The sequence below is a fragment of the Macrobrachium rosenbergii genome, chromosome 55 (assembly GCF_040412425.1).
Source record: "Macrobrachium rosenbergii isolate ZJJX-2024 chromosome 55, ASM4041242v1, whole genome shotgun sequence".
NCBI lineage: Eukaryota > Metazoa > Arthropoda > Malacostraca > Decapoda > Palaemonidae > Macrobrachium > Macrobrachium rosenbergii.
The window spans coordinates 12,801,719-12,829,415 of NC_089795.1; the positions used below are offsets into that span (position 1 = coordinate 12,801,719).

Sequence of the window (27,697 nt, forward strand, 5' to 3'; positions counted from 1 at the left end):
TTAAAACAACAAAATGATGATAATAATAAAATAATCAAATATTTTAAATATAAAAATTATATGTATCGTGAAAATTCCTCTTTGAAGCTCTAATATTTCTCGAGCTAGTAATAGGTGATTCAAATTAATCATTTTACCAACTGCGTTAAAATGAAAATTATCTAGGATCTCATCATGTATATAATATAAATAAAAGTTAGTTAAATATAATTATCTTTTTAACATGATGAATAAAACAATAATGTTATAAAGAAATATCACATAATATAAAAAATATGTACTACAATGTTGTTAAAAATTGTTCAAAAATTTTTCTTCTTCTTTAACTTCATTATTATTATTATTATTTAAAATCAATAATAACATCTTTTAAGTTTCATCACCTTTTTCATCATCATCATTATTATTGTGTATAAATTTTATTAAATCTTTATCACATTTTTAAAATTATCCTCCTTAATCATTTCATTATTGTTATTAAAAAATTTTTTATAATTTTTATTTTTCATTTTTGTAATTATTTTTTCTTCAAATTCTTTTTTTTTAAATAATATATTATTGGTGTAGTAATTTTCTCTCACCACCATTTTTTATTATCATCACAACAACAACAACAATAATAATAATAATAATGTGATTGACTTTTTTTATTATATATATATATTCATTTTTATTATATTATATATATATAAATAAAAAAATAAAAATTAAATATATATATATATATATATATATAAGAAAAGGGAGTTTAAATATTATTTTTAAAATAAATATATATATATATATAATAATAAAATGTTATTGAATATGAATAACTCATCATGTATGTAGCAACAACAACAACAAGGAGAATGGGTAGCATCACCAATGGATTTATTATCGATAAACAAGTTTACTTGAGAAAAAGCGTGATAACAAAAGATGATAGCGACTTTCTTACAACAGAAAAGAAAGAAAATTTAATTAATAATTTGATATTTTAAAAACAATCCTTTAGGAATTTATCATAAACAAATTACTAATGGGTAGATAATGGGAATAAATTTACTTTCTAATACAATATTAGTATTGAAAAGGATTTAAAACTATATAATAATAATAATATTGAAAATGTATTAGAAAATAGAGAGGATTTCAATGATGATGATGATGATAATGTAGCAGCAGCAGTAGATGGTGGTGGTGACGGCAACAACAATAACAATGATGACGAATCAGTTTTTACTTTTAAAACTTATTGTATAGGATGTAATGATATACTAACAGAATATGATATCGTTCCTATTTGTATTGATAATGATCAATATTTTAGAGAGTCATTAATACATCTTTTGGAAAAAATATGTAAATTGTAGTATACCTTCGTCAAACATTTTTAAATGGGAAAAAATATTTTGACGAAAGAGATGAAATAATAAATATTTTTCTATATTAATAATAATAATAATATTGATAAGCATGCGCAAATTCGTCAGTTAATAGGTTAAAAATCTTTCTGATATGTTATCCTCGAATTGAAACAAATAAGAATCATAAAAATGTCGCCCTTAATTACATTGAGCATTTAAATGTAATGTAAAGAATCGTTATTTACCAAACGATAAAATATGGCAAATGAACAACATAATCAATGTGAATTAAATGATATATCTTTAATTTTATTTAATGTAATCATATTAATAAAAACTTGTACAATAATGACTAAATATACTAAAACATAGAATAAGATTTGATTATTATTTTCTTAAATGCGGTCATTGTGTGACTGGCCGAGAAATTATTATACCGAAAAATTTTAAATTAAACTATAATATAATAAAAGAAAATCTGGATACTTTAGAATGTAAGCAGTGTTATCCTAATCCTTTTTCTTTATTTTTTAAACCTAAACACTTTTTATTAATTTGCGGTATATTTATCCTTTTCCATGCTATATTTGGCAATTAAAGTTAATAAAGTTTGTAGACACGACGAAAGATGGTTTGAATAAAGCATATTAAAGGATTCTAGTAGCTGTTGTATATTATTAAAATTATTATTATTTTGTAATTCTGTTTTTATTGCTGGGTTGTTTATAAACAAATAAAAACAGGTTAATATTTTATGAAAAGGTTCAATAAATTCTTTAATATTGATTGTCTATTTGTTTTGTTATATTTCCATTATTTAATGCGCTCGTTTTATATAAAAACAAAGTAAAATTAAATAATATTCTGATTACATATCTATAATTTTCTAAAATATAATACAAAGAATGTAATAAATTTGAATTATTTAAATCTATTTTTCGGCTGTTTTTTATAATAAAATTTAAGTTTCATCATTGTTATTTTCTTCATAAGGCTGTGTTGTTTTTATAAGACTTTTAAATTTATTGTTTGTTTATAGATTTGTGGAAATTTTTTCTAAAGTCTGTGTCATCATAATATTCATTTTATCTAAATTTTATAACAAGAATTTATCAACAGTATTATTGGATATTGAATATGTTCCGAATATTTTCCAATAATCCACTTCGTCGTAAAAATATACCGTAATATAAGATCCATCATGGCGTGAATCGGTAGAATTTTGATAGTATAATAAGTAAATAAAGCGTTAAAATTTCACCAAACTATAAACATCATTTTAAAAGTAATATTTTATTGAAAAAATTGGTTCATTATTATTATTATTTATTAATAGTAATATTTGATGCAATATATGTGTTAATATTATTTTCATTTATTAATTTGTTAAAAATAATGGTCTAATTCTTTACAATTTCATTGTGAATAATTTCTGCTGATCATTTATATAATACTGCGTAATTAAACAGTTCCATATTATTATTATTAGTATTATCATTAAATTCATTTTAAGGTTTTGATTATTTGGTATTCCACCCCTAATTCATGTTTCGTTTTAATTTATGATTATGTATTTTGAATGTGCGCATTTTTTCTAACCTTTCTTGAAATTCTTTTAAAAATATTAAGAATGTTTGTAAAAGAAAAGACATGGGAATTGATGATGATGATGATTCTGAAGTATTATTAAAATCTGTTATTTGATTCTTAGTTTGTTCTAAAACGTGTGTAATAATTTCATTAATTTTATTGAAAGGACACAGTATGATCTGGTCGTAATCTCGAATAAATATTGCTATATCAGAAGGATACTGATTTGAAATATTAATTCTAACATGTATATAAATGTATTTAGTAAGATATCTCGGTTTATATTTATGAATTTTCTTCTGTTATTAAGCATTTTGAAGGCAAACAACCTTCCATGAATATTTTTGTATTAAAGGTTTTACATATAAACATTCTGTTGGCATTTTCAATAAGCGCCAATTCATCATCATTATTATAATTTCCATCAATGGTAATTACAGAATGACTACCATCATTAGTTTTAAAACTAAATTATTTTTTGAACATTTATAAAACAATCATCTATTATTTATATTCATATTTTTAATTGAAGAAATTTTATGAACCCACATTTTTTTTTCAATAAATAAAAAAATGGAAGAGTGTAAAAAAAACATCAACAATATTTTTTTACAAATTATTAATAGAAATTATTTGGAAGAAAAATCCGAATTAAAATTTTAAAAAGTCATTTTAGATAATGCTATTTTATCTTATACTATCAATCCTGTTGGATTAATGAGTGAAATTCCACCACCCCTCTTACATCGGCCACTTACCCAAATATATTAAAGGTTGTACGTGACAACTTTTCGCATAACATTATTATTAAAAATAATACGATAGATGAAGATAATAAAATTTTGAATAATAATAATACAATAGATGAAGAAGATTTTTATAAAATTCTGAGTTGTACTTTTTTTTTAAATAGTTGTTATAAATTTTATAAAATTACAAGCAAATCTTCATATAGATTTATTAACAGCAGCAGCAGGGTAGCAGCATTAAAAGAAAAAATTATTATTATCAATGAGATGATAATAGTTTTAAATATAAAAAACATTACATTTAAGAGAATTTAAGCCACTATCAGAATTATCTTTTTCTGATGAAAATAATCATTTGAATATAATAAAAATGGTAAATATTGTTCGTAACGCCATAACATCTAACGATGAAAATCAAAATGTTTTCTATGATAGTTCTGAAAATAAAATTGATGAAAAAATATTAATGGCTTGTGTATATAGTTTTATCAATGGAAATTATCAACATTTGTATTTGAATAAATATCCACAATCGAAACAAGTACAAAAGTTAATTCCTATAGTATCTTACTGTTATAAAATTTTGTGGTTTGCTTACAAGTTACAATTGGAAATTGTTATTGAAAATAATAATAATATTAATGAAAAGAATTTAAAAATTAATAATAATAAAAAGAAAATAAAAAGAGATAATAATGAGAAAAAAAGGAAAAGGATGATGATGAATTTATCCCAACTACTCTACATTTAGAAAATTTTATCTATTATGGAATTTTATTAATTAAAAAGAAGTATAAAAAATTTAAATGTTTTCTCTCCATATATAAAAGAAGATCATAAGAAAAATAAACATCGCGCTGGCCATCAATCATCACTTTGTGCGCCGTCAGTATATACAACAATGACGACTCTATCGACCAGCAACGCGGACAGAAAATGAAGAAATGGAAAATACATCATCATCTTTTTCTAAAATTAATAACTAAAAGATTTATTAATACAAGATGATCCTCATCATCCTCATCATCATCATCACCACCACCACCACTAGTATCTAAAGAAGAAGAAGAAGAAGATGATGATGATATACCACCATCATCACTAGAAGAAGAGAAAAAAGGGAAAAAAATTACCAAAAAAAAACCTAGTTTAGGAGAAGAAAAAAAACAAAAACAAAAAAATAATGATAATATGGTAAAAAAACGGAAATCAAATGATGATGATGATAAACGAAAAAAAAAACTACCACCATCAGAAGAAAAGATTAAAAATAAAAAGAAGGAAAAAAAGAATAGTAAAGAAGAAGAAGGAAGAAATATCCAATTTTATTTTAATAATTTTTTAAAAAATGTTATGGAATAAAAAAATAAAATATAAATATATAAAGACAACTCTTTTTCTTTTTATAAGTATACAAAAAGAAAAAATGTAGATTATTTGGATTTGTATTAAAAAACATTTTAAAAATCATATTAATAATTATTCGAAGAATTTATTAATAACTTTGCAGAAGAATAAAAAAAGCTTGGTGGGATAGACAATTTATTCCATATTCAGTACTTTTAAATATTTTAACATTAAACACTTACACAAAATTCTATTTTTAATATAAAGTTAATTGAAAATAATAATAAAACAACAACAACAGCAGCAGTAGTAATGGAAGAAGAAGAAGAAAGAGAGGATGATAGTGAATCTAAAGCAGATTTTAATTTTTAGTAAAAACACGAGAATATTATGGTATTGATGATAATTTTAAAAATAATGATAATGTGGTTTTAAAAATTCCTCCAGAACAAGTTAAACTTTTAGAAAATTTAGTCAAAAAACCTATTGAGTTTTAATCAGTATATAAATACAATTAAAAATAGTAATGAAAATTTTATGCAAATTTCAAAAGATGTTTATACAATGTATGGTAAAATTATAAAAAGAAATTAATTTTATTATTATTATTTTATAAAAAATATATTTTTAATTTTTTTATTTTTTACTAATAATATAAATAGAAATATTCATTGCGCCCAATTATTATTTTATTTTTAATAAAATAATAATAAATGATGATGCTCCACCCCAATTTAGCTGAATTTCATAAGGTTCCTATGATGGCATCATTATCATTTTTGAAAATAAAATTATTAATCAAGAAAAAGCCTCTTTTGATAGATTTAAAATATAGCGCAATTAATAATGTTTTTCTCGATGATAATGGAAATTTTTATTTTATTAATAATAATAAATAAAAATTTGAATTTATAAATAAATTTCGGAATGTTTGTGTATTTTTAATTTAAATATATTAACCCATAATAAATATAGACATATAAATATAAATGTAAACATTATTGTAGTTTTTATTTTACAAAAACAATTGCAAAATAATAAATATACATAAAACATAAAACAAAACAATTAAAATACTCATACAAAAGTATAAATCGTTATTAGTGGCAATTATTTGTTGCGTGACATCCATACTTTTGTAATCATAAATTGCGTTGATATCGTCGACCCTTTTTTGCATAATTTCTGGCATATTTTCCAAAGTTGCGGTGTTAATTTTATTTTTTTTTATAACTTTATCAATATCATCATTATTACCTATCATATCATCAAGAGAAGAAATAATTAAAGAAGCATCATCATCATCATTCATTATTATTACACGTTGCCCCGCGCTGTTAATTTTTAAAAATGACAAATATTTTTGAACGAGCTCTCGTTCTTCTTCGGGATTTATACCCACGTGTCCAATTTTTATTACTTCATCATTTGAATGAGTATTGTGAAAATTTAAAAGACATAAAGAATACACATATTCAGGTGTAATAAGAGGAGTTATATAAGTTGAATCATCATTATTTTCATCATCATTATTATTATTAATAGAAATAAAAGACAATTCGGGGGAAATTGATAAAGGTAATGATGATGATGATGATGAAGAAAAAGAATGTAAAACTTCTCTAACTAAATTAATGATAAAATTCGTGCTGTTTTGATAAACTTTTACAGTAATTTCTCGATTATAACCTCAATATTATATTTGGCAGAGTAAAATATAGGAATAATGGTAATAATTCCTATTGATATGTACATTCATTACCTGGGATAAAGGAATTAAAGATTCTCGTCGTGATTTTACCATCATTTCTACAACGGCCGTTTCACGATTAATGCGGCTAAATTTAAACAATTTGGTATAACTAGCGGCGGCAAATTCCTCCTCCTCCTTTAGCTAAAAGACTCTGTTATAAGATTGAATAATATTTCAAGAAGATAGGACAATAAAATTGGTGATGAAATTAAACCTTCTTCCATTAAAACGGTTTCACCCATTGATTTTAAAATTTCTACAACGTTTTTACCGATATCGTTACTAATTTCCGTAACGATATTTTCTTTTATTTGACACAAGGAAAAATTATTATTATTTTTGGTTCAATTATATTAATTTATCGATTCGGTTAAAGATTCTGCTCCAGGTTTAGAATGAAAATAGGCTGCGTTCTAATTTCTTTTGATTTATTCGTTTTTCTGAATATAGTGGATTTAATGAAAATTGATTATTATCATTTCCCACTGCCGTTTTTACGATAAACCCAATAGGACTACCCATCAAGAGTAACGCGTCTTGGTCAGAAAATTGATTAACTACATTGTACAAAAATATAATTAACATTACTCTATGTTTAAAAAGTTTGACATTCATCATTTTCCTTGTAAGTAATATTTTCTAAATCTTTACAATATTCAACTTCATTACAAAATTTACATTTTGTTGGAACTGAAAGAAATTGTAAAGGGAAGTGAATCTACTAGTCCCACCATGTCGCATAATTTTATGGGTTCATTGTTGATATTTTTATAAACTCTTCATCGTTAAGATTGAATCATCATTGTTATTTTTCTTTTCTTCTAACTAATATCTCGAGGCTGGATAAATGGCGAATCTTTTCCAAATTTACCAATTGAATTCCACAAAAAACTTTTTCTATACCAGTACCATCATTATAATGTTTTCTGAAAATGTTGAAAATCTAATTACTTTGTGATGCTGTTTGTGTCATGCTGTAATATTTTTTCTTTAATTTTCCTAATAAACTCAACATTCTTTAATACTTCATAACAGCTCATTTTACTAAATGTAAATTATTAATTACAAAGGAAGAGACAAAGCTTGGCTTATTGTAATCAGTATTATAACATTTCAGCATGTACAACCCAATGTAGTAAATTCAACGGAAAAATCTGATGGATATAAATCTTTAAATTCTTGAGAAAATTGGGAGAATGGGTGTAATGGCCTTCAAGGTATCTTTTATTATAATATTTTTAAAATATTTTGAATTTTTGATTTTTAATGTTTCAAAATTTTCTGATAATATTCTATTTATTATTAAAATAACCTCTGGCAATATCAGTAAAAGTAGGTAAAGGAAAAGAAGAAGTATCGTTATTTTCATTATTTTTATTAAAACATTGTTATTTGTTTATTTTTAAAATTATTATTATCACAACATTATATATATTATATAAAAATGTAATATGTTTTATAACGAAAATAAAAAAAATCTTTTTTTAATTAAACACGATAAGTATTGAAAAAACAGCCTCTTCACGACAAACTGGGCAATTTGTAAACAAAGTGTATTTTCTTTTTGATAAAGTGTTTGTAAAACAACTAAAGCGTAGACATGTACTTTACAATTATAAAGAATAACATAAACGGTATTTATACATTCAACATACTTTGCATAAATTTTCTTTTTTCATTATTATTATTATTGCGAATATCATCATTAGAATAATCTTCATTATTATTATTGTATTAATAATCGTGGCTGAAATTTAAAACATTACGGTGATTTCTTTTCAAATGTTTTGTATCAGTGTTAAATTGAGTTTATTATTATTTTTATAAATATTTTAAAAGTTTTTAAGTTGTTAATGTTTATGAGTTAAAGGAGGTGATGTTTTTTTCAATTTTTTTGATAATATTATTATTCAAAATATTCTATTAAAACAAAAGGTTGGATAATATTTTGCGTGTTTTACCAGATCATCAATTCCCAGTTTTAAGTCCACTAAACAGTAGAAACAAAGTACTACAATCTCACTATACGGTATAAAAAAATCACTTAACACGATTGTTCGAGCGTTTGATTTACTCTTTCATTGGACCATTAAACCAAAAGTTTTGAAAATTACTTAAGCGCTTTGGATAATCGCTTAAACTTTCGCGAATAAGCTTGTATCGGTACGGGTGTTGATCAATCAAGTTTTCATATCGAACAGCTTTATCGTCCATTTTCATCTAATTTTAACAAATTCATCTTTATATCGATTAAGAATTATAAAATATTTTATCCATATAAAAATTTCGCCATTTCATTATTATTAAAAATTGTAGCCAAGCCAAATTTTCTAATTCTATAAAAATTTACCATTTCATTACTAAATTTATGGGTGTATTTAATAAATTATTGTTTCTTTTTATCATACGCAGTATATTTCAACATAGCGTTTTCTTTTATAAAAGTCAAAGTATGCTGCTATTCATCATCATAATAAATGGACAAAATGATTTTATCCGTTTGATAAACGAACGTGGGTCAACATTATGTCATCTGTTTCAGTCAACTTCTCAATAGTTATGCGACAAAGGCTGTATTACTCTATCTGTATTCTTAAATAATAAACCATTTTAAGCGAGATCTTTTGGTTTTAACCACTTAATTGGCCAGTCTAAAACTATCAATCTCTTTTTCATAATAAAGAATAAAAACTCTTTAGTAGTTTTAGAACGAAAATAAATTATCAAATTCATTAGACAATAAGGATTTAACATTTTATGAAATATTATTGATTTTAATCATCATCATTTATATGTGTGATGATTGACTACTAAATCTTTATGCAAATCATATTCTTCGTTACAATAATAATAATATTAAATTTGTATTTTCAACCGCTAAAATCTACGGAGACCAATTTTTAATAGCACACCCGTTCAATTTTTCATTTTTACGCTAATTTACTCAAAACTTTTTCCTTCTATTATACTCTAATGAATAGTCTATTGTTTTGGCATTTATGCATGTGATATAATTATTTCTGCATGTTGATAATGTCTATATATTTTTATATATATTTATTTATTATATATATAAATTTTTTTATTAATTATATTTGAAAAACACACCCCATCATTATTGTCTAAGTGATGATGCACACAGTCTACATAACATCATAATAAAAATATTCAAGATTATATTTTCAAGGTTTATGTGTTTTTATAAAAAAGAAAAGTTTCAAGTAATATATATATAAAAGACTATTCTTCCTGTCATGATAAACTCCACCCACTGGTTGGCTAGTAAACATTATCACCCATCTTTTATTATATAAACATCACCACCCCACCCACACCACCTCCCGGATCCTTCTCCTAAAGGGGACACTTGTTATTTTATTTTATTAAAAATTTTAATAACAAGAATAAATATTATTAATATATATATATATATTTTATTACATTATTTAAAATAACAATAAAATAACTTTTAGTAAGTTTTGTGTGATTTTTTTATATTTCTTTTATATTCATTATTATATTATTACTTTTATTTATATATATATATATATATATATATTATATTATTTATATATATATTATTTTATTAAAAAATTTAATAACAATAATAAACATTATTATTTTACATTATTAAAATATAAAATAAAATAATCTTGTGGTTTATGTGATTTTTATATTTTCTTGAATATAACTAAAAAAAATATATATATATATAAAAAATATCTAATAATATTAAAGTTATTTTATTTTCAATAAGTAAATAAAATAATGCAACTATTTAATTTTAATTTATTATTTGTTCATGATTTTGAAAAATATTTTTAATTAAAAGATAAATCTGGAAAATATTCACAAGACTAACAGTTTAATAAATCCATATTATATTGACTCAAAATGTTATGTGATCTTTAAATATTTCCAAGTTTAATAGGACTATTAGAAAAATAATTTATCTCATCAGCACCGTAGACGAAAAAGAAAACATTTTTTTATGCAACCTCATTGTATTATCATCATCATCATCTTCTTTTAGTCGAATTTTTCAAATAAAATGACCAGGTTCATCTTTTTTTAATAGTCGACCAATTAAAAAATGTTTATTATTAAAATAATCATTTCTTAAATAAAATATTGTATCAATATCTAACAATTTTATATTTAATAATTTTTTTAATTTATTGCGTTTTTCAATTTCTAAAAAATCAATAATTAGTTTAATTTTTTTGATATTTTAAAGTAAATTTATATTTTTTTACATCATCATTCAATTTTTCATTTGTGGTTCTAATGATTTCATACTATTATTATACTTCTTTTCATTTATTTTCATAAATATTTTTTATATATATTAAAATATTTTTCTAATAATAAAAATGAATGAATTTAATAAACATTTAACTTTACTTTATCAATAATTATATTTTGTTATTATATTATATATTTTATTTACAATATAATTTTATAATAAAAAAATGTGGAAAGGTTATCAATAAAAACAATTAATGAAAAGATATAGAAATTATGAATAAAAATTCTTCTTCTTCTTCTTTTGATAATGATGAATAATATGTAATAATGAAGAAGATGATAATTTTATTTAAAAAGTATATGAGAAAATGATGATGATGATGAGGAAAAGATTATGCCTAGTAAGCATTAAAAACAGTATATGATGCAAAAAACACACAAATTAATCCTTTCCCCAAATAATAAATATAAAATACCTAATAATGTTTATAGTGATGACATCATCATCTTTTATAGTCAATCTTGCGGTTTTTGGTCAAATAACGTACGTCGAGATTTACAGCAGTGGGGTTGTTTTATTTATGAACAAAATATATTTTGGTGAGTGAATATTGCGATGAAATTCAAGAAAGTTAATAAGAGCATAAGTATATCAAAATGCTCAAGCTTCAAATATATTAAATTTAGATGTTTCAACTTTTAATCCATTTTACTGATGGTGTATGTGTAAGTCTGAATCTTCAAAAACTCAAATTCCAATTATGGATTCTTTTTATCCACAATGTCAAGAAATAAATCAAAATTATTATGATAATAATAATAATAAAAAAATTTTTGATAAAAATGATCGCTGTTTTTATGATGCTCTAAGTCCACATTTATTCAATAGTCCTAATAATAAATATGTTCCCGGATATGGATGTGTATGTGGTCATACAATGGTTTGTTGAAGCCTTTTTGCCAAGTGTGTATTAATGATGATGATGAAAAATTTAGTTTTCAAACGTTTTGTATAAAATTGCAAACCACCACCACCATCATCATCTTATCCCTCTTCTTTTCATATAACTGATATTTACCTATTATGCTTTACAAAATCGTTTAAACCCGTTCAAGTTCATTAGATTTCCCATTAAAAATTAGAAACCCCCTTTAATTTGTTATTTCCCAAAAAGGTGAACTTTTAGTAAAACAACTTAATAATAATGACAATACTGAAATTATAAATGAGAAATGATTGGATTCATCGCTGCATTAAACCAAATCAGGCAGAACGTTTTAGGAGATTAAATTTCCTAAGTGATACATGGCGGTTGTACATAAGGCATTTAGTTAATCAATATAAAGAGAAATGAAACTAGTCCCATTTCTGCCTTCAAACTAGCTACGGAGTAGAGGATTTGAAACGAAACATTGATGCGAAACTACCAATAATCAGTTTTATCCAACACCAGTATAGGACATCAATTATATACATAATCATACTAAAATCTGCGTATAAAGGAAAAGTACGTTAAATCCTCTGGGTCAGCTTTTAAACAATGGCCTGGATTAACGATGGCTATAAAACCGGAGGAAATTATGCGTTTAGATCATGGAGTTTTGAACAAAATCAAACAATAAAAATAATAATGTAACTGTTATCCCCCCCGATTATCAAAATGAAATGATGGATAAATCTAAAATAGTTTATTTACCATTGTTGTACAATTCGTATGAAATTGAAAATTAAAATTTTTATTATTATCCATTCATTCATTCATTTTATTTATTAATAATTAATAATTGATTGTTAGTTAGTAAAATCCATCTTTTAACAATATTGTATACTTGGCGAGATTTGTCGTAAAAGTTTTCATCATTTTCATTTAGTTTAAATAATGTTGGTTAAATGTTTTGAATTAAATTTTCCAAATTTTCATTATTATTATTTAATAATAATAATAAAATATCATTATAATAAAATGGTCAAAAATGCTAATAGAATAATTATTTATTTTATACATTTCTAACATTAATATTTTAAAATGTCTTGAGGATTTTAAAATTATTATGTATAAATACAAAATGGAATAATGTCAAAACCAAAAACAGAAGTTAATTTTTATCCCTTTTATTAAATTGTAAAACTCCCAAAACAGGTTTCTTCTGACTGCTTGATATTCAAACAATCTATTAGTTCTATATATACTTCATCATCCCATGATAATATAAAATTGCCCCTAAATCAGTTTTTTATAATTTAATTTTTTATCAATAAATTTATCATTTTTCCCAAGGTAAAATATAAACTTGGCATTGGTTAAATCAAGATTGGAGTACATTTATTTTTTTCAATCCCTCTTATAAGTGAATTAAACATTTTTTATTTTGACAATTTTTTATTTTTATATATTACATATATATATATATACATTTTATTATAATTTATATATTTTTAGAAATATATATATATATATATATATATATATATATATATATATATATATATATATATATATATATATATATATATATATATAAATAAAAATAAAAATCAAATGACATTCTTTTACATTATTTTAGAAAATAGAAAAATTTCATTAAAACCAGTATTTACATTATTTTATAATAATAAAAACAAAATTAGCAATAATAAATGTTTTATAATAATAAGATTTCCACCTTTTGATGAAAAAATATATATTAAACTAATAAAATAATAATGATGATATGATTTTACACAAAAATGTATTAAAATTTTAATAAAACGCAAAATATTGATAAAAATGTTGATAAATGATAAAGTTGGAAATGTATATTACCTCTTCTGAAAATCCCCAAACGTCTAAATCGCCATCAGGTAAATTATTTATTCGTATAATCCAATATATATGTTTTTCTTCAAATTGTCCCATTTTATCAATTGGAAAAATAATAAGATTATTACTACTAAACAATTATATTTTAAAATTTTACAACAACGAAAAAATTGTGTAAACAAATCATATAACCTATCATCCACTTCTTTCAAGTTTTGGTATTGATGATGTTGTTGTTGAGGAATAATGATTGAGTGGTGAGTGGTAGTGAAGGAGATAAATAATTAGGGTCAAAATCTATCATTGTTATTTGCCCGGTAGAAGAAGTACTAGTGGAAAATTATCTTTATTTTTGTTATTATTAAATAGCGCCAGCTGCTTGTTGAGAAGAGGATAAAGTAGCGCTGTTCGTAAGAGGGTAAAGAAGTAGGTGGTGGTTGTGATGATGTTGCTACTGCTGCTGTTGTTATTGAAGATGATGATGATCAGGGTTTATAAATGTTGTTGTTGTAAGTAATAACATTTTTTTCATTTCAATAATATTATTATTATTGAATGATGATGATGAAGAAAATGAAGATAAAGATGATGAACGTTATTATTATTTTCATTACTAATTTCATTTTTGTTTTGATAAATAATAAAAATACACACAATTATACTCATTAGTAGTAATAATAATAAGTAACACAGACTATGATTCCTATCCTTTTCAATTTTATCATCATTTGAATCATCAATCTTTTATCAATGATAAAGAATTAAATACGGCAAAAGATATAATGGATGACTATATTAAAATAATTTAATACATTGATAATACGATCATTATTAGTATTAACTGAATCAAATGTAATAAAGTCTTTAACAACTTCATTATGTTGTTCATCAAAGTAATTAAATGCACATTTCTTCTTTTAAATAACATCCAGCTTTAGGATTGATCGAAATACCAGCCAGAATATTAATAATAGTAATTGAAATATCAGTATCCCATTCACAAACTTGAGTGAGATGAAAGGAATATAAAGTACTTATAATCCAATTGGTTTGTGTTTTTATAATAGTTTTAGGAAATTCTCGTACTATCTGTCTTTTACAGTTTATCAATGTTGCGGTTTCATTTGTTTAAATAATGATATTTAAACAACTCGGATGGGTTTACTTAGACAAAGGAAAATGCGGTAGAAGAAGTGCATAATTTTATATAATTATAATTGAATTACAAATTACAAATATTCATATCTAATAATTCTATATAAAATCCTTGATCTTGTCTTATGGCTATATATTTATTTTCTAGTTCTATTTTTCTCCTACATTTCTTTATTTAAAAACCAAAAGAGTGGCTTTATATAAAAAATATTTGTCTAGGATAGATTTTAGAAATTCCTTAATATAAATATAAAAGTATCATTTTGTTTTTTGAACGAAACAATTTCAGAAATTATATAATATATAGAATTATATTTTGAGTAATACAGGGTATACTAGAGAAGGTATTTCATAAATCTTTTTAAACATGTTAAAATGTTTTCGAGTTCTTGAGTAGAGTAACAATACAGTGATAATTTTCCATAAAAACATTTATATTTATTTTCATTAATAATATTTAAAAGCGTATCCATACCAATAGTTGAAGATTTATTTGAATAGTATTTATTGTTTGTAAAGAATTGTTTCTGTGGATATATTACCATTACTCTTATTTGAATTCCTCAGGTTGATCATTACTATTATTATTATTATAATTAAAATATGAATCAAACAATTGAGTCAATTTGTGTTCGGGTTTAATATTGGATATAACAGAAGTAGCCATAGTGTTATCACATTCAATTTTATTGTCCATGTTGATAAGTTTTAGTTTTCATCTATATTATTTATTACATTTTATATTTATTTTCAACGATGAAAGTTCTGTAATATGTTTATTATCTAAAATTCCCAGACGTTTTAAAAACTTGTTATATATATTTTCTTGGTATTTAACGATTCAAGTACAGCGTAAATTTTGTAGTATATATCAATCGAAGATGATCGTTTCATATTTTTCATTATTTAAAGTAAAATGAATTACAAATTTATGAATTTCATCTATACACTGTTCTAATTTTTTATTATCATAACTTGTAAAAATGAAAAAATCCATTACTACTGAAAACTACTTCACCTTCATTTTCCAAGAATTGTTCCCATAAAAATGGAATTATTATTATTCTTCTTCTCCAGATAAGTAGTAATAAAATAATAATAAGTAAAAACAAATAAATCACCTTTATCATTATAGTTACTTTTTTTAAATAAAAGTATATATATATACTGTATATATATTTTATTATATATATATATATATATCGTTGTTATTTATATTAATTTCATATTCGAATATATATATATATAAATTTATAAAAATTTAATATAATAATAATATTTACTCAAAAATCTAAAAGTTATATATATAATAAAAAATATAAAAAAATCAGTATAAAAAATTAATATATATATATATATAGATTTAATAAAATACAACAGTAGTTATTAAATTTTATATAATATATAATAATAATTATTTATTATTATATTAATTTATCTATGTATGATCATTCACCGCCTCCAAATCCAAATACGTATTGTTCACACAAAATATCAAAATATTCTTTTAATTTTACTAAACAATTTTCAACAGCTTTTTCTTTCTTCATCATCATTATCATTAGTTACTTCTATTATAGAATTTAATAAGATTTCAATTCATTCAATGTATCAAGTTCAAAAAGTTATTGAGATTTATTTTATTATTTAAAAGTTTGTTTCTGTATTATTATATGATGTTTGTAAACAATCAAACTTTTCATCATTTGTAAAATTAAATGCAGGAAAAGCTAAATTAATTTGAGAATAAGTTATTAATGCTTGTTTTAACCATAAAAAACATTTCTTAGCTTCATGACATGCTGGAATTTCATCTTCCATGTGTATTTTCAACATAATTTTATTTCAAATAGTAGCATATAATATTTAAATTTAAACTCTTTAAATGACGATGATGAGTGTCTTTTCCATTTTTAATAATGAAATTTGTATATTATTCTGAGATATTTATAATTTAATTTTTATTATTTTTTATTATAAAATAAATTTTCCTTTCTCATTATTTTATTAATATATTTATATATATATATATATATATATATATTTATATATTTATTATATATTTTTAAATATATTTCTTGAGTTTATAATATTTTGTATTTTATTATATATATAACCACACATATGTGAGAATGAGTAGTGATGAAGTGATGAGGGTATATAAGGCATCAACATTGAGCAGTAACTCAATTCAGTGTGTGCAGATATTCACTCTGTGACACCACTAGTTAGTACCAACGTATAGTGATAAATAGAATTAATTCGTGTTTAGTATATATATATACTAATGATAAGGTGGAAAAATATAGCAGCAGTGATGATGAATAATAATCACCAAAACAATATGGGTGATAATATTGAACAATAGCACTAACAATAATAATTTTTATCACTGCCTTTATCCAAGTTAAACTTGAATTTAATAATAGTGATGAAGCAATTCCACAAATAAATCGAACGTTGCTTGATATGTTTTTCCACTACCACCACCACTCATCATCCCAGTCATTGATGGATTCTACTAAAGAAGAAAACGACTCCATATGCATGAAAGAAGATGCATTTTCACCACACCAATCATTGTGGATTCTACTAAAGAAGAAGAAGAACGACTCCATCGCATGAAAGAAGATCATTTTCACCACGCAATCATTGATGGATTCTACTGAAGAAGAAAGAACCATTGGATTTACGACTCCATCATGAAGAAGATACATTTCTACCACCACCATCCCAAAGATTCTACTAAAAAATTCGACTAGAAGATACATTTTCAGTAGCATCATCTAGTTGTTAATAGAAGATTGCGATGATGATGACGTAATAACAACGATCAAAAAGAAAAGGTAAAAAAATATTACCAACTCTTGTACAGCACGATGAATCTACTAAAGAAAAAGAAGAATTGGTAGAAGATACAGCATTTATCGACGATCAAGAAGAAAAAGAAGGTAAAAAAATATTACCAACTTTTGTACAGCATCCAACAATGGATGATGATGATGATGTCGTAGGTCGTCATCGTATCAAATATTAGACTCACCATTATCACCACCACCAGAAGAATTTGTTTCAAATCAGAAATTTCTTCATCTGAATAATAATAATAATCTAATAAACTATAATCAACCCATGTTGAATAATGAAAAAATGAAAATTACTAATGGTACTTTACAAACAGAAAAGAATTGGTAGAAGATGGAACATCATTCATCGACGATCAAGAAGTGAATAATACTATTGCTAATGATGATGATAGTACGTACAAATAGTAGAAGAGAAGAAAGAATCTAGGGTAAATCGGAAAGTTTGTACCACCACCACCACCGGAAATTAATAATGATGATAATGACTTGACATTTGTGTTACAAATGATAAAAGAGCCAGTTGAATAATGATGAAAACCAACAACAAGAGGAATTTTTGTTCCACCACTACCAACATCCTCCACCACCATTACACTCCTTTACCACCATCATCTCCCCCTTGGAGAAGAGAACAATAATAAAAGAAGTTGTTGTTGCCTTTAACTTATCAGTGTTATTTGCTACCACCAAAGTAAAGTACGGCAGTTGTAGTATTTCATCTTTATCCATTCCAGACAAAGACTGACTTCTAAAAAAGAAAAAGGGAAGAAAAGAAAGAAAAAGGAAGAAGAAGAGAAAGAAGAAACAAAATGTAGAACAAAATGTTATCTTGGGAATTCGGTATTCAAAAACCCAGAATGTCAGATATAAAATGATATAATAGATAAACTCAAAGTATGATGATTTTAAAATTTTTAGAATTACGGTGGATAATAGTAATGCTTTCTTTAAGAGAAAAGAATAGATATTAAAAAAGTCAAAATTCACATCGTGAAGAATGTTCATCAAGAATAAGAAGTATAGATGTTTCATCATTATCATAATAGAGGTAGATATTAACGTGTTGATAATGCATAATGTTTTATTTATAATTCTCAACATAACTTTTATATTTATACCATCCATTATTATATTACAACAACATTATGAAAATTGGTTATGTGTAGAAATAATATCGTAGTAGATGGTTACTTGTCTAAAATGGGTTAAATCTCCTTATGCTTTCCATATCAAATCTTGTAAAAGAAAAAACAAAGAATATCATATTATACATAATAATGATTTTATAATGTTTTAAGGAATAAAAATGAAGGATATATTAAATTATAAAAGTGAATTAATTTCTATAATAAATATATATATTTTATTAATTATTAAGTTAACATCCTTGTTTAAAATTAATAAATATATATATATAGAGGCACACATATATAACATGAATATATATATATAATTATAAAAGGAGAGACATATAATTAAGGAATTATAATAAATATAACAAGAAAAAATATATGTAATAATAAATATATATAATAAAATGTAAAAATAAATAAAATAAAAAATATAATAAAAAAAACATGAAAATTTGTTTAATTTATATTTTACCTTTAATATTTCCATGTTATATTTTATATATATAAATTTATGTTATATATATAAAAAGATATAAATTATTAAAATATATAAAATTATTAAATATCGATAATGCTTGGGAAAAGGATTATAAAAGAATTAAATAGTTGGTTGTACAATATTACTTTAGATTCAGGAGATTAATAATAATAATAATCCGTATGGAAACTACAAACCACTGACTTTTACGTTTCACCCAAAGATAAAGATTCTCCTTTATGTATGAAAAATAAGTCGTCAATGCGGTGAAGATGATGATAATAATATGGTTCTAGTATATATTCAATGAATCATCATCAAATTTTTCGCTAATGTGGTATGCAATTATTACAGGAGAATCTTATTGCGACTATAAACACTCTATCACCGCAACAATATAAAATGTAATGAAACGTGAGGGTTTTGAAATATTCTTCTAAAAATCAAAATGGATATATCATTCAAAGGTACGGTGTATAACGCTGAATTGGATGTGTTTGATCCTTGTCAACGCCTGAAGATCACAATGGTAAATTTTTAATAGATGGTAAATTATATCACCGGATGATATGCCTATAAAAATTTAATCTGAAGATTTCTATTTTGCAATTTTCAATTAAAATGTGAATGTCAATGCTGACAAGAATCGTGGATACATATTTAATCCCATCGCCCGTGCGAGTTGTTACAAGGATCCTTGTTTGTGCGATTTACCCCCTTCGCTGCTGCCGAGTTTGATTTAAAATTAGAACTTGCGATTGCGGTGATGATGATTATTTTACAAATTTGTTAAACAATCCTAAAATCTTGTACGCTTGTCCATTGTTCTCCTTTATTCGATTCAAAAATAATGAATTGGTAATTCACGTAAAATGTTATAATGATGATAATTTATCATTAGAAAATAATAATAATAAAAAAAGATTAGAAATTATCGTACCTTGTTTAGCGATGATGATAAACTACGAGTGCACTAAAGCTATACTTAGAAGTTAAACATCTCGATAAAGAAGAAGACATGATAACGTTTGAAGAAGAAGTAGGATGGTAAAAAAATGTTATTACATATATTATAAAATGTCTTTAACATTCCAAGCTATTAAAATACCATCATAGTATATACTCTGCTATCATCATCGCCAAATCTGATATAAACAGATTTAATTACAATCGTCAATTTAATAGTAATGTCGTATAAAAACCCGTTAATTAAATTATTACGATTATAGCGTATTGATAAGCGTTTCTATCCATTCCTTCTAAAAAACACGTTTTGGCTTCGTAGAATGGCTCTCCCACAATTTACCATAAATGATCTAAAAAATCTAAATGTTGAATCTATAATTTCTTTAATTCCATTGTGAATAGAAATTTTGTTGTATACATTCACGAATAAAATGTAAATAGTGCTTCCTTTCCGTTATTTGTTGAATAATAATGTTTTAAAAATCTGCAAATCTCCGATGTAACGAGTACCGTTTTCATCCTTGGAGTATAATAACAAATATCTCTCAGTTTACAAAAATCATAAGCTGTTATTGATCCTTTTTCATAGCCAATTTAAAAATGGCTCGGTAATATTTAGTCGCTTTTAAACCGTACTCTTGAATAAAGGCGTTTGGCGTTCGTCGTGATCAAAACATACCCTAAGTTTATTTTGCGTAATTATATTATATTTGGGATGTACTAAATAAAACAATTCAGCTTGAGTAATTAAAGTAGTTGCTGGAATTATATGTAGACAATCCCCGTCAAAATCAGCGTTATTACCAGAAATGATTGAAGTTGATATAGCCATACAAGGATATTGCCAAGTGTTTTTAACGATATGAAAACTCATACTTAAATCGAGCTTGGGATATCGATGACAAAGAACGTATTTAGGGGCTCCTAATTGAACGTATATAGCGTGGGTAAAATACATTAAATGCGGTTTTAAATGAGATCTAGGTACTATAACTACTCTGGCTGATGAAACGTGTCTACGATTACAACAAATGGTTCTAAATACTAACTACCACCTTTCTCGAAATGATTGAGCCGTGTTTAGTTTGTGAGCGATATCAATGGTAGATAAGTAATTTTTAAAAGATGAGTTTATTTATTCCTGCAAAAAGGCAAAGGGGATTATTTTCTCTTTATTATTATGCTTTTTATTGAATAATATAAAACATAATCTCAACTTGTTTTTTGATGTCGAGACATAAGAATTAAAAGGTATTGAATTTTTAGGAAGAATTATTATTATTATTATTATTTAAAAAATTGGAGATATAAATAAATTTATATATTTTAAATAAAAATAAATTTTCGTGAAGATTTTGACATTTTATTTTCAAATCCTTTTATTTCTTGTTGTAATTTTATTTTATGCTAGTTTCAAAAACGTTTTAGCATTGAAAATACGTTACGATGTGAGGACTGACAATTTTTATTTTTTTGGCAACAGACTCATGAATTTGAAAAAACAACATTGAACATATTCCATCATAAATTTTTGAATTTTAAAACAAGTTTTTGTTAAGTGCCTAGTCCAGATTAACTTTAAATATTTAAAATTTTTATTGATATTTTTATTTATTATTTCCTTTTGTATCATTAGTATATTTTCAACTATATCATAATATGTCGTGGATGAAATTATTTTAATTTTTTTTTTATAATAATTATTATTACCCCTACCACCACCACCGTCGTCATTTGGTATTGATGATGTTGTTATAGATTTTCCTAAATAAATACTATTAGTAGTGATCAACATTTTTGGTTTCAGAAGGAAAAATCATTTTTATGTTGTTGCCTACGTTACTTTCTTCCTTGAAATGAATTACAGCAAGGTGATAATGGTACGTGATAAGAAGGTGATATCGGTGGTAAACAATCATCATCATTATTCTTTTTCTTGAAAGAAGAAGAAGGAGGAGGAGGAGACAAGGGGGGACAACCCGATGTTAATAATAATAATTTATCATTTTCATTTCTTTTTATTTATATATATATATATCTTCTCTTTATTATTTTATATATATATATTTATATTATATTTTTATAAATAAAAATCTTTAAAATAAAAAATTAAGAGGAGGAAATTTTATTATAATATAAATATATAAAAATTTAAAAGATTTATAAAAATAAATAAATTAAATTTTTTATTTATTTATATATATATATATATAATAATAAATATATATAAATTTTATTGATAAAAACAAATGATGGATTCAATAAGAACTCTAATAAAAAATACATTAAAATGTAGAAATTTTATCTACATTACTATAGAAGGCAATATAGGTGTAGGAAAAACAACTTTATTAAATAAAATAAGGGATAAAATAAACATTTTGAATAAAAACAAAACTTGCTTTATAATATCAGAACCAGTAGAAATATGGGAAAAAACAGACATGTTAAATTTATATTATTCCGAACCATACAAATACGCTTTGCCATTTCAAATAATAGCCTATTGTACTACATTATTGCCCATTAAAAATCTTTTAAAATTGTCTTTAAGTTCTTCTTCTTCTCCTTCTCCTCCCCCCCCAATAATCATTTTTGGTGAACGATCACCTCTTTCCTGTATAGAATGTTTTACCCCCTTATTGATAGAACAAGGTAAAATTAATGTTCAAAATGAAAATTATATAAAATTTAAAGAAATTTGTAATCAAACATTACCTTATCTTTACCCAGACATTATATTTTATTTAGACGGGCTAGATGTTACAACGCTTTTAGAAAGAATAAAAAATCGAAATCGACCCGGGGAACAATATATTACTCGAGAATATTTAGAAAAATTGGGAGAAAAATATAATCAAATGATTAAAAATTCTCCACCCACACTTGTTATAGAAAGAGGAAAACATTTTAATAATATTAATGAAATATGATGATATAGAAAATATTTTAAATGAATTACTCAATATTTTCTAAAAAAATTTGACAAAATTTAAAATAAAAAATTATTTTAATTATAAATAAATACTTTGTTTACATATATATATATATATATATATATATATATATATATATATATATATATATATATTTGTATGTTTTATAAAAAATAATAATAATAAAATATTTTGTTATATATATATATATATATATATATATATATATATATATATATAAATAAATTAAATATATACAAAATGAATACAACAACAAAAAAATGTAAACAAATTTCAATTGGTAAAAAAGACGATATTATAATAATAAAGAAAGAGAAGGAATTAATTAAAAAGAACGAAAAAACTGATAATAATAATAAAGATGATGAGAAACCAAAAAAATATTTTAAACAAACACCAATAATAATAACCAAGAAGAATTATTATTATTAAAAAGAAGGAAGGGGGTAATGAGTTGTATCTTGTTTTAAAAGTTGTGGGAGAGAGTGTCTATCATGTATTTTGTTTTGTTTTATTAATATTTTTAATTAATAAAGGTGGTATTTATATATATATACATATACAGAAAAATTAATTTTCTTTAGACTTTTTATTTTTAAAAAAATTATATATATAAATTTATTTTTGTTAAACATATTTTAATAATAAATAAATGGTAAATATATTTTTTTATTATATATATATATATAATATTTTCTTCCGTAAAAAATACAGGATGATAAAATGAAATAATAGAATAAAAAATTATTTAATAATTATGAATATGAAAAAAATTAAATTTTTCAAATGTAATCTGTTAAATGTTATTATATTTTTAGAAATAAAAATAACTACAATTCTATCTAACAAACATTTCATTTACATTTGAAACTGAATTGTTAACATACATAATATTTATCATATGTGTATATATATATATTCAACGTATAAAGTATTATACTTTTTTTGGAATTTTAATTACAATTCCATCCTCCTTTAACATTTTATTTACAAGATCCCAGTTTTTGCTGAAATGACCATTCTTTACACAATGGTTTAGAAATGAATTAACATCTTTAGTGATAAAGATATCAACACTACAATCAAGACCATACTCTACACCACTTTTTTCTGCAGCAAATTCAATATAATAAAAATCATCATAACCTTTATTATTATCCTTTAAATTTATTCGGATAACTAACCACAAATTAAAAATTTTATCTTCCATAGCATCTTTATCATCTTCTATGTATTTATCCATGTCAAATAATCTATCAATCATCTCTATGGTGATTTTAAACTTTTCGGGCAATTTTCTTGTGATGTTGTTTTCCAAAGAGTATTTCACATTATTATAATTGAGACATTCTAGTAATTCATGCATATATATAAATCATCATTTGTTTTTTATAGTTGGGACAAGCTTTTAAACCAGGTTTTTGACTGGGACATTACAATTCCATCTTCCTTTAACATTTCATTTACATGATCCACGGTTTTAGATAAGTGACCATTCTTTACAACCAGTTTATAAATGGATTAACATGCTATTGATAAAGATATCAACATTCCAAACAAAACCATATTTTACACCACCCTTTTGTGCAGCAAATTTAATATAATAAAAATCATCATTACCTTCATTATTATCCTTTAAATTTATTCGGATAACCAACCTCAAATTTAAAAGTTTATCTTCCATAACATCTTTATCATTTTCTATGTATTTATCCATGTCAAATAATCTATCAATCATCTCTATGGTGATTTTAAACTTTTCAGGCAATTTTTCTTGTGATGTTGTTTTCCAAAAGTATTTCACATTATTAGAACTGAGACATTCTTGTAATTCATTGCATGAATATAAATCATTATTGTTTTTTATAGCTGGGACGGCACTTTTAAACCAGGGTACATTTGATTCATCTTTAGAAGAGTTCCGTTTGAAATAGAACCATAATCAAAAGTATATCTTTTAAAGGTTTATTTTTATTTTTTTTATATATATATATAACCTTTCAGTCATGAAAGTTTTATAAATTTATCTAAATATGGGAATGTGTATATATATATAATAAAATTTAGAAAGTATCTACTAAAAATCTATTAATAAATTTATCATAAATACGAGATTGAAATGATACAATGGATTATTAGAATAATAAAAAAATATCCATCATTAAAATATATATAAAATGTATAAAAATAAAAATTTTTATATATTGCACCAAACAACAAATCTTGCGTGCCAAAATAAAAATCAAATATTTTATGATTGTTTTCCATATTCACATTTATTATTATATAAAAAAAATTGTGAATAAATTTTTCATAGACATGTTTCATGAAAAAATGGATTATATATAAAGTAATAAGAATCCAACCAAATTTTTATTTTTTTATAAAATTGAAAAATTATCGATGGATATATATATAGTAAAAATATTTTTTTATCTAATCATCATCATAAATGACATCATCATCAAATGTGATATTGACTAAAAACCATCCTCTTTTAGAGATTTTTGTATCAAGTTCCATTTATCACGTTTTTTTTACTCGTTATACAAAGTTTCATAAATTCAACAACGTTTTTACTGACAAAAATATTGCCATTCCAGTTTTTTCCGTCCCAATAGTCACCCCATGCACATAATTCAACGTAGATGCGAGATTCTCCTCGATGATTTACGCGAGCAATCATACAAATTTTATTTTGAAATTGCTTGATGGTAGTATAGTCAATATAATAAATTCTATCTATTTCCTTCAAATCAATTTTGAAATATTCTAATGTACATATATCCCTTCTTCGTCCCATCATTAATATTCTTTTTAACCAATCTATTTTTCTTCTGGAAATGTATTTAAAACTAATCTTGTTTGATCACTATAGAAAGGTTTATTTAGTATTCTTCCTATAGAGTTATACATCAAATATGTATGTAAATCTGTATTCACTTCTGGAACGATACTTTTAAAGTCTCGATTCTGTAAAATGACATTTTTCTTATGTATTATTTTTCACAACTACTGGTTCGACGATTAATATTATTTTAAAATATATATATATATATAAATTAAATAAAAAAAATTCATAAAATTTATTGTTTTTAATTATTTTTTTAAATCACCAAATCAAAGACAATTTTTTTAAATGTCCCTTTCCAGTATATATATATATATCACATGTTCTTCAGCTTTAACCAAATCAACAACCCTTTAAATAATGTTCTATTTAAAATAGAAAAGAAAAATATAAAATCCTCCAAAAAAATATATTTATAAAAGTAATTTTTTTAATATATAATCATCATTATAAGTAAATTGTTCTTTTTTACACGATTTAATAGTGCTCTTTAGTTTTAATCAAATCAATCAACAATGTCACATTTAATGAAAAATGAATACAAAAATTTAAAACACCTTTTTGATAATGAAGATGTAATATTTAATGCTATTAGACCAATTTTATAAAAAAACAAGAGAAATTGATAATATATATTTAATAAAAAATAGAATTGAATTGTGTAATGGATTTATAATAAATGAAAATAATAATAAAAAGATACAAGAAGAACCTTTCCATGTTATTTGTAAGTGTTGTGGAAAAGAGTATTATTTTAAATTAATAATTATTCAACAAAACTAGAAACAAATGGAAATTTAAAGATGAAATTTTTTATCATTCTTTATGATAATAAAGATGTAAAGAAAACTGTAGTAGTGAAGCGTAAACAAAGAACAAAAGATAAATCTCAAATTATTATTAACTATAATAATAAAAGTTGTGGTAAAACAGACGAAAAGAATTCTTTTTTTTATAAAGGCTACTATATAAAATGTAATCATTATGCTTATAAAAATTACATAAAAACGAGGGCAATGAAAAAAATTCCGACTACAATAAGATATACATAAAAAAAAGATGATGATGAACAAAAATGTACCAACTCATTTAAATTATATATTTATAATTAAAAATATATTTCATCTGGTTTACAGAAGTTCAGAAAAAAATGGTTATTGTGAATATTTTTTTAAAAATGTGCGTTGATTCATTTTATTTTATTATATATATATTTTAACAATTTATACTTATTTTAAAACTTAATGATATATCATTGTTAATCTGGTAACCACTTTTAAATAATAATATATAACAATCAATTTCAAACCAATCTTTTAAATTTAAAATTTCAATTCCAATTAAAGCGGGAAATGTTGAGTTTTTAGAAAAATGGTCATAAGGATAAAATCTTACATTATCATCATTATTATTACACTTTAATTTTAAGTTATTAAATATTTGTTTGTGGGGG

The 27,697-nt window shown here is 23.3% G+C and overlaps 1 protein-coding gene across 1 annotated transcript in view; it reads right to left on the reverse strand.

Moving 5' to 3' along the window:
* Positions 1–4,647: 4,647 nt before the first annotated feature.
* The window catches only part of LOC136835125 (DNA polymerase delta catalytic subunit-like), a 47,098-nt gene continuing 24,048 nt past the window's right edge, over positions 4,648–27,697 (reverse strand). Inside the window, 1 exon segment of the mRNA XM_067098326.1 lies at positions 4,648–4,789. Coding sequence (XP_066954427.1) covers positions 4,648–4,789 — 142 coding nt within the window.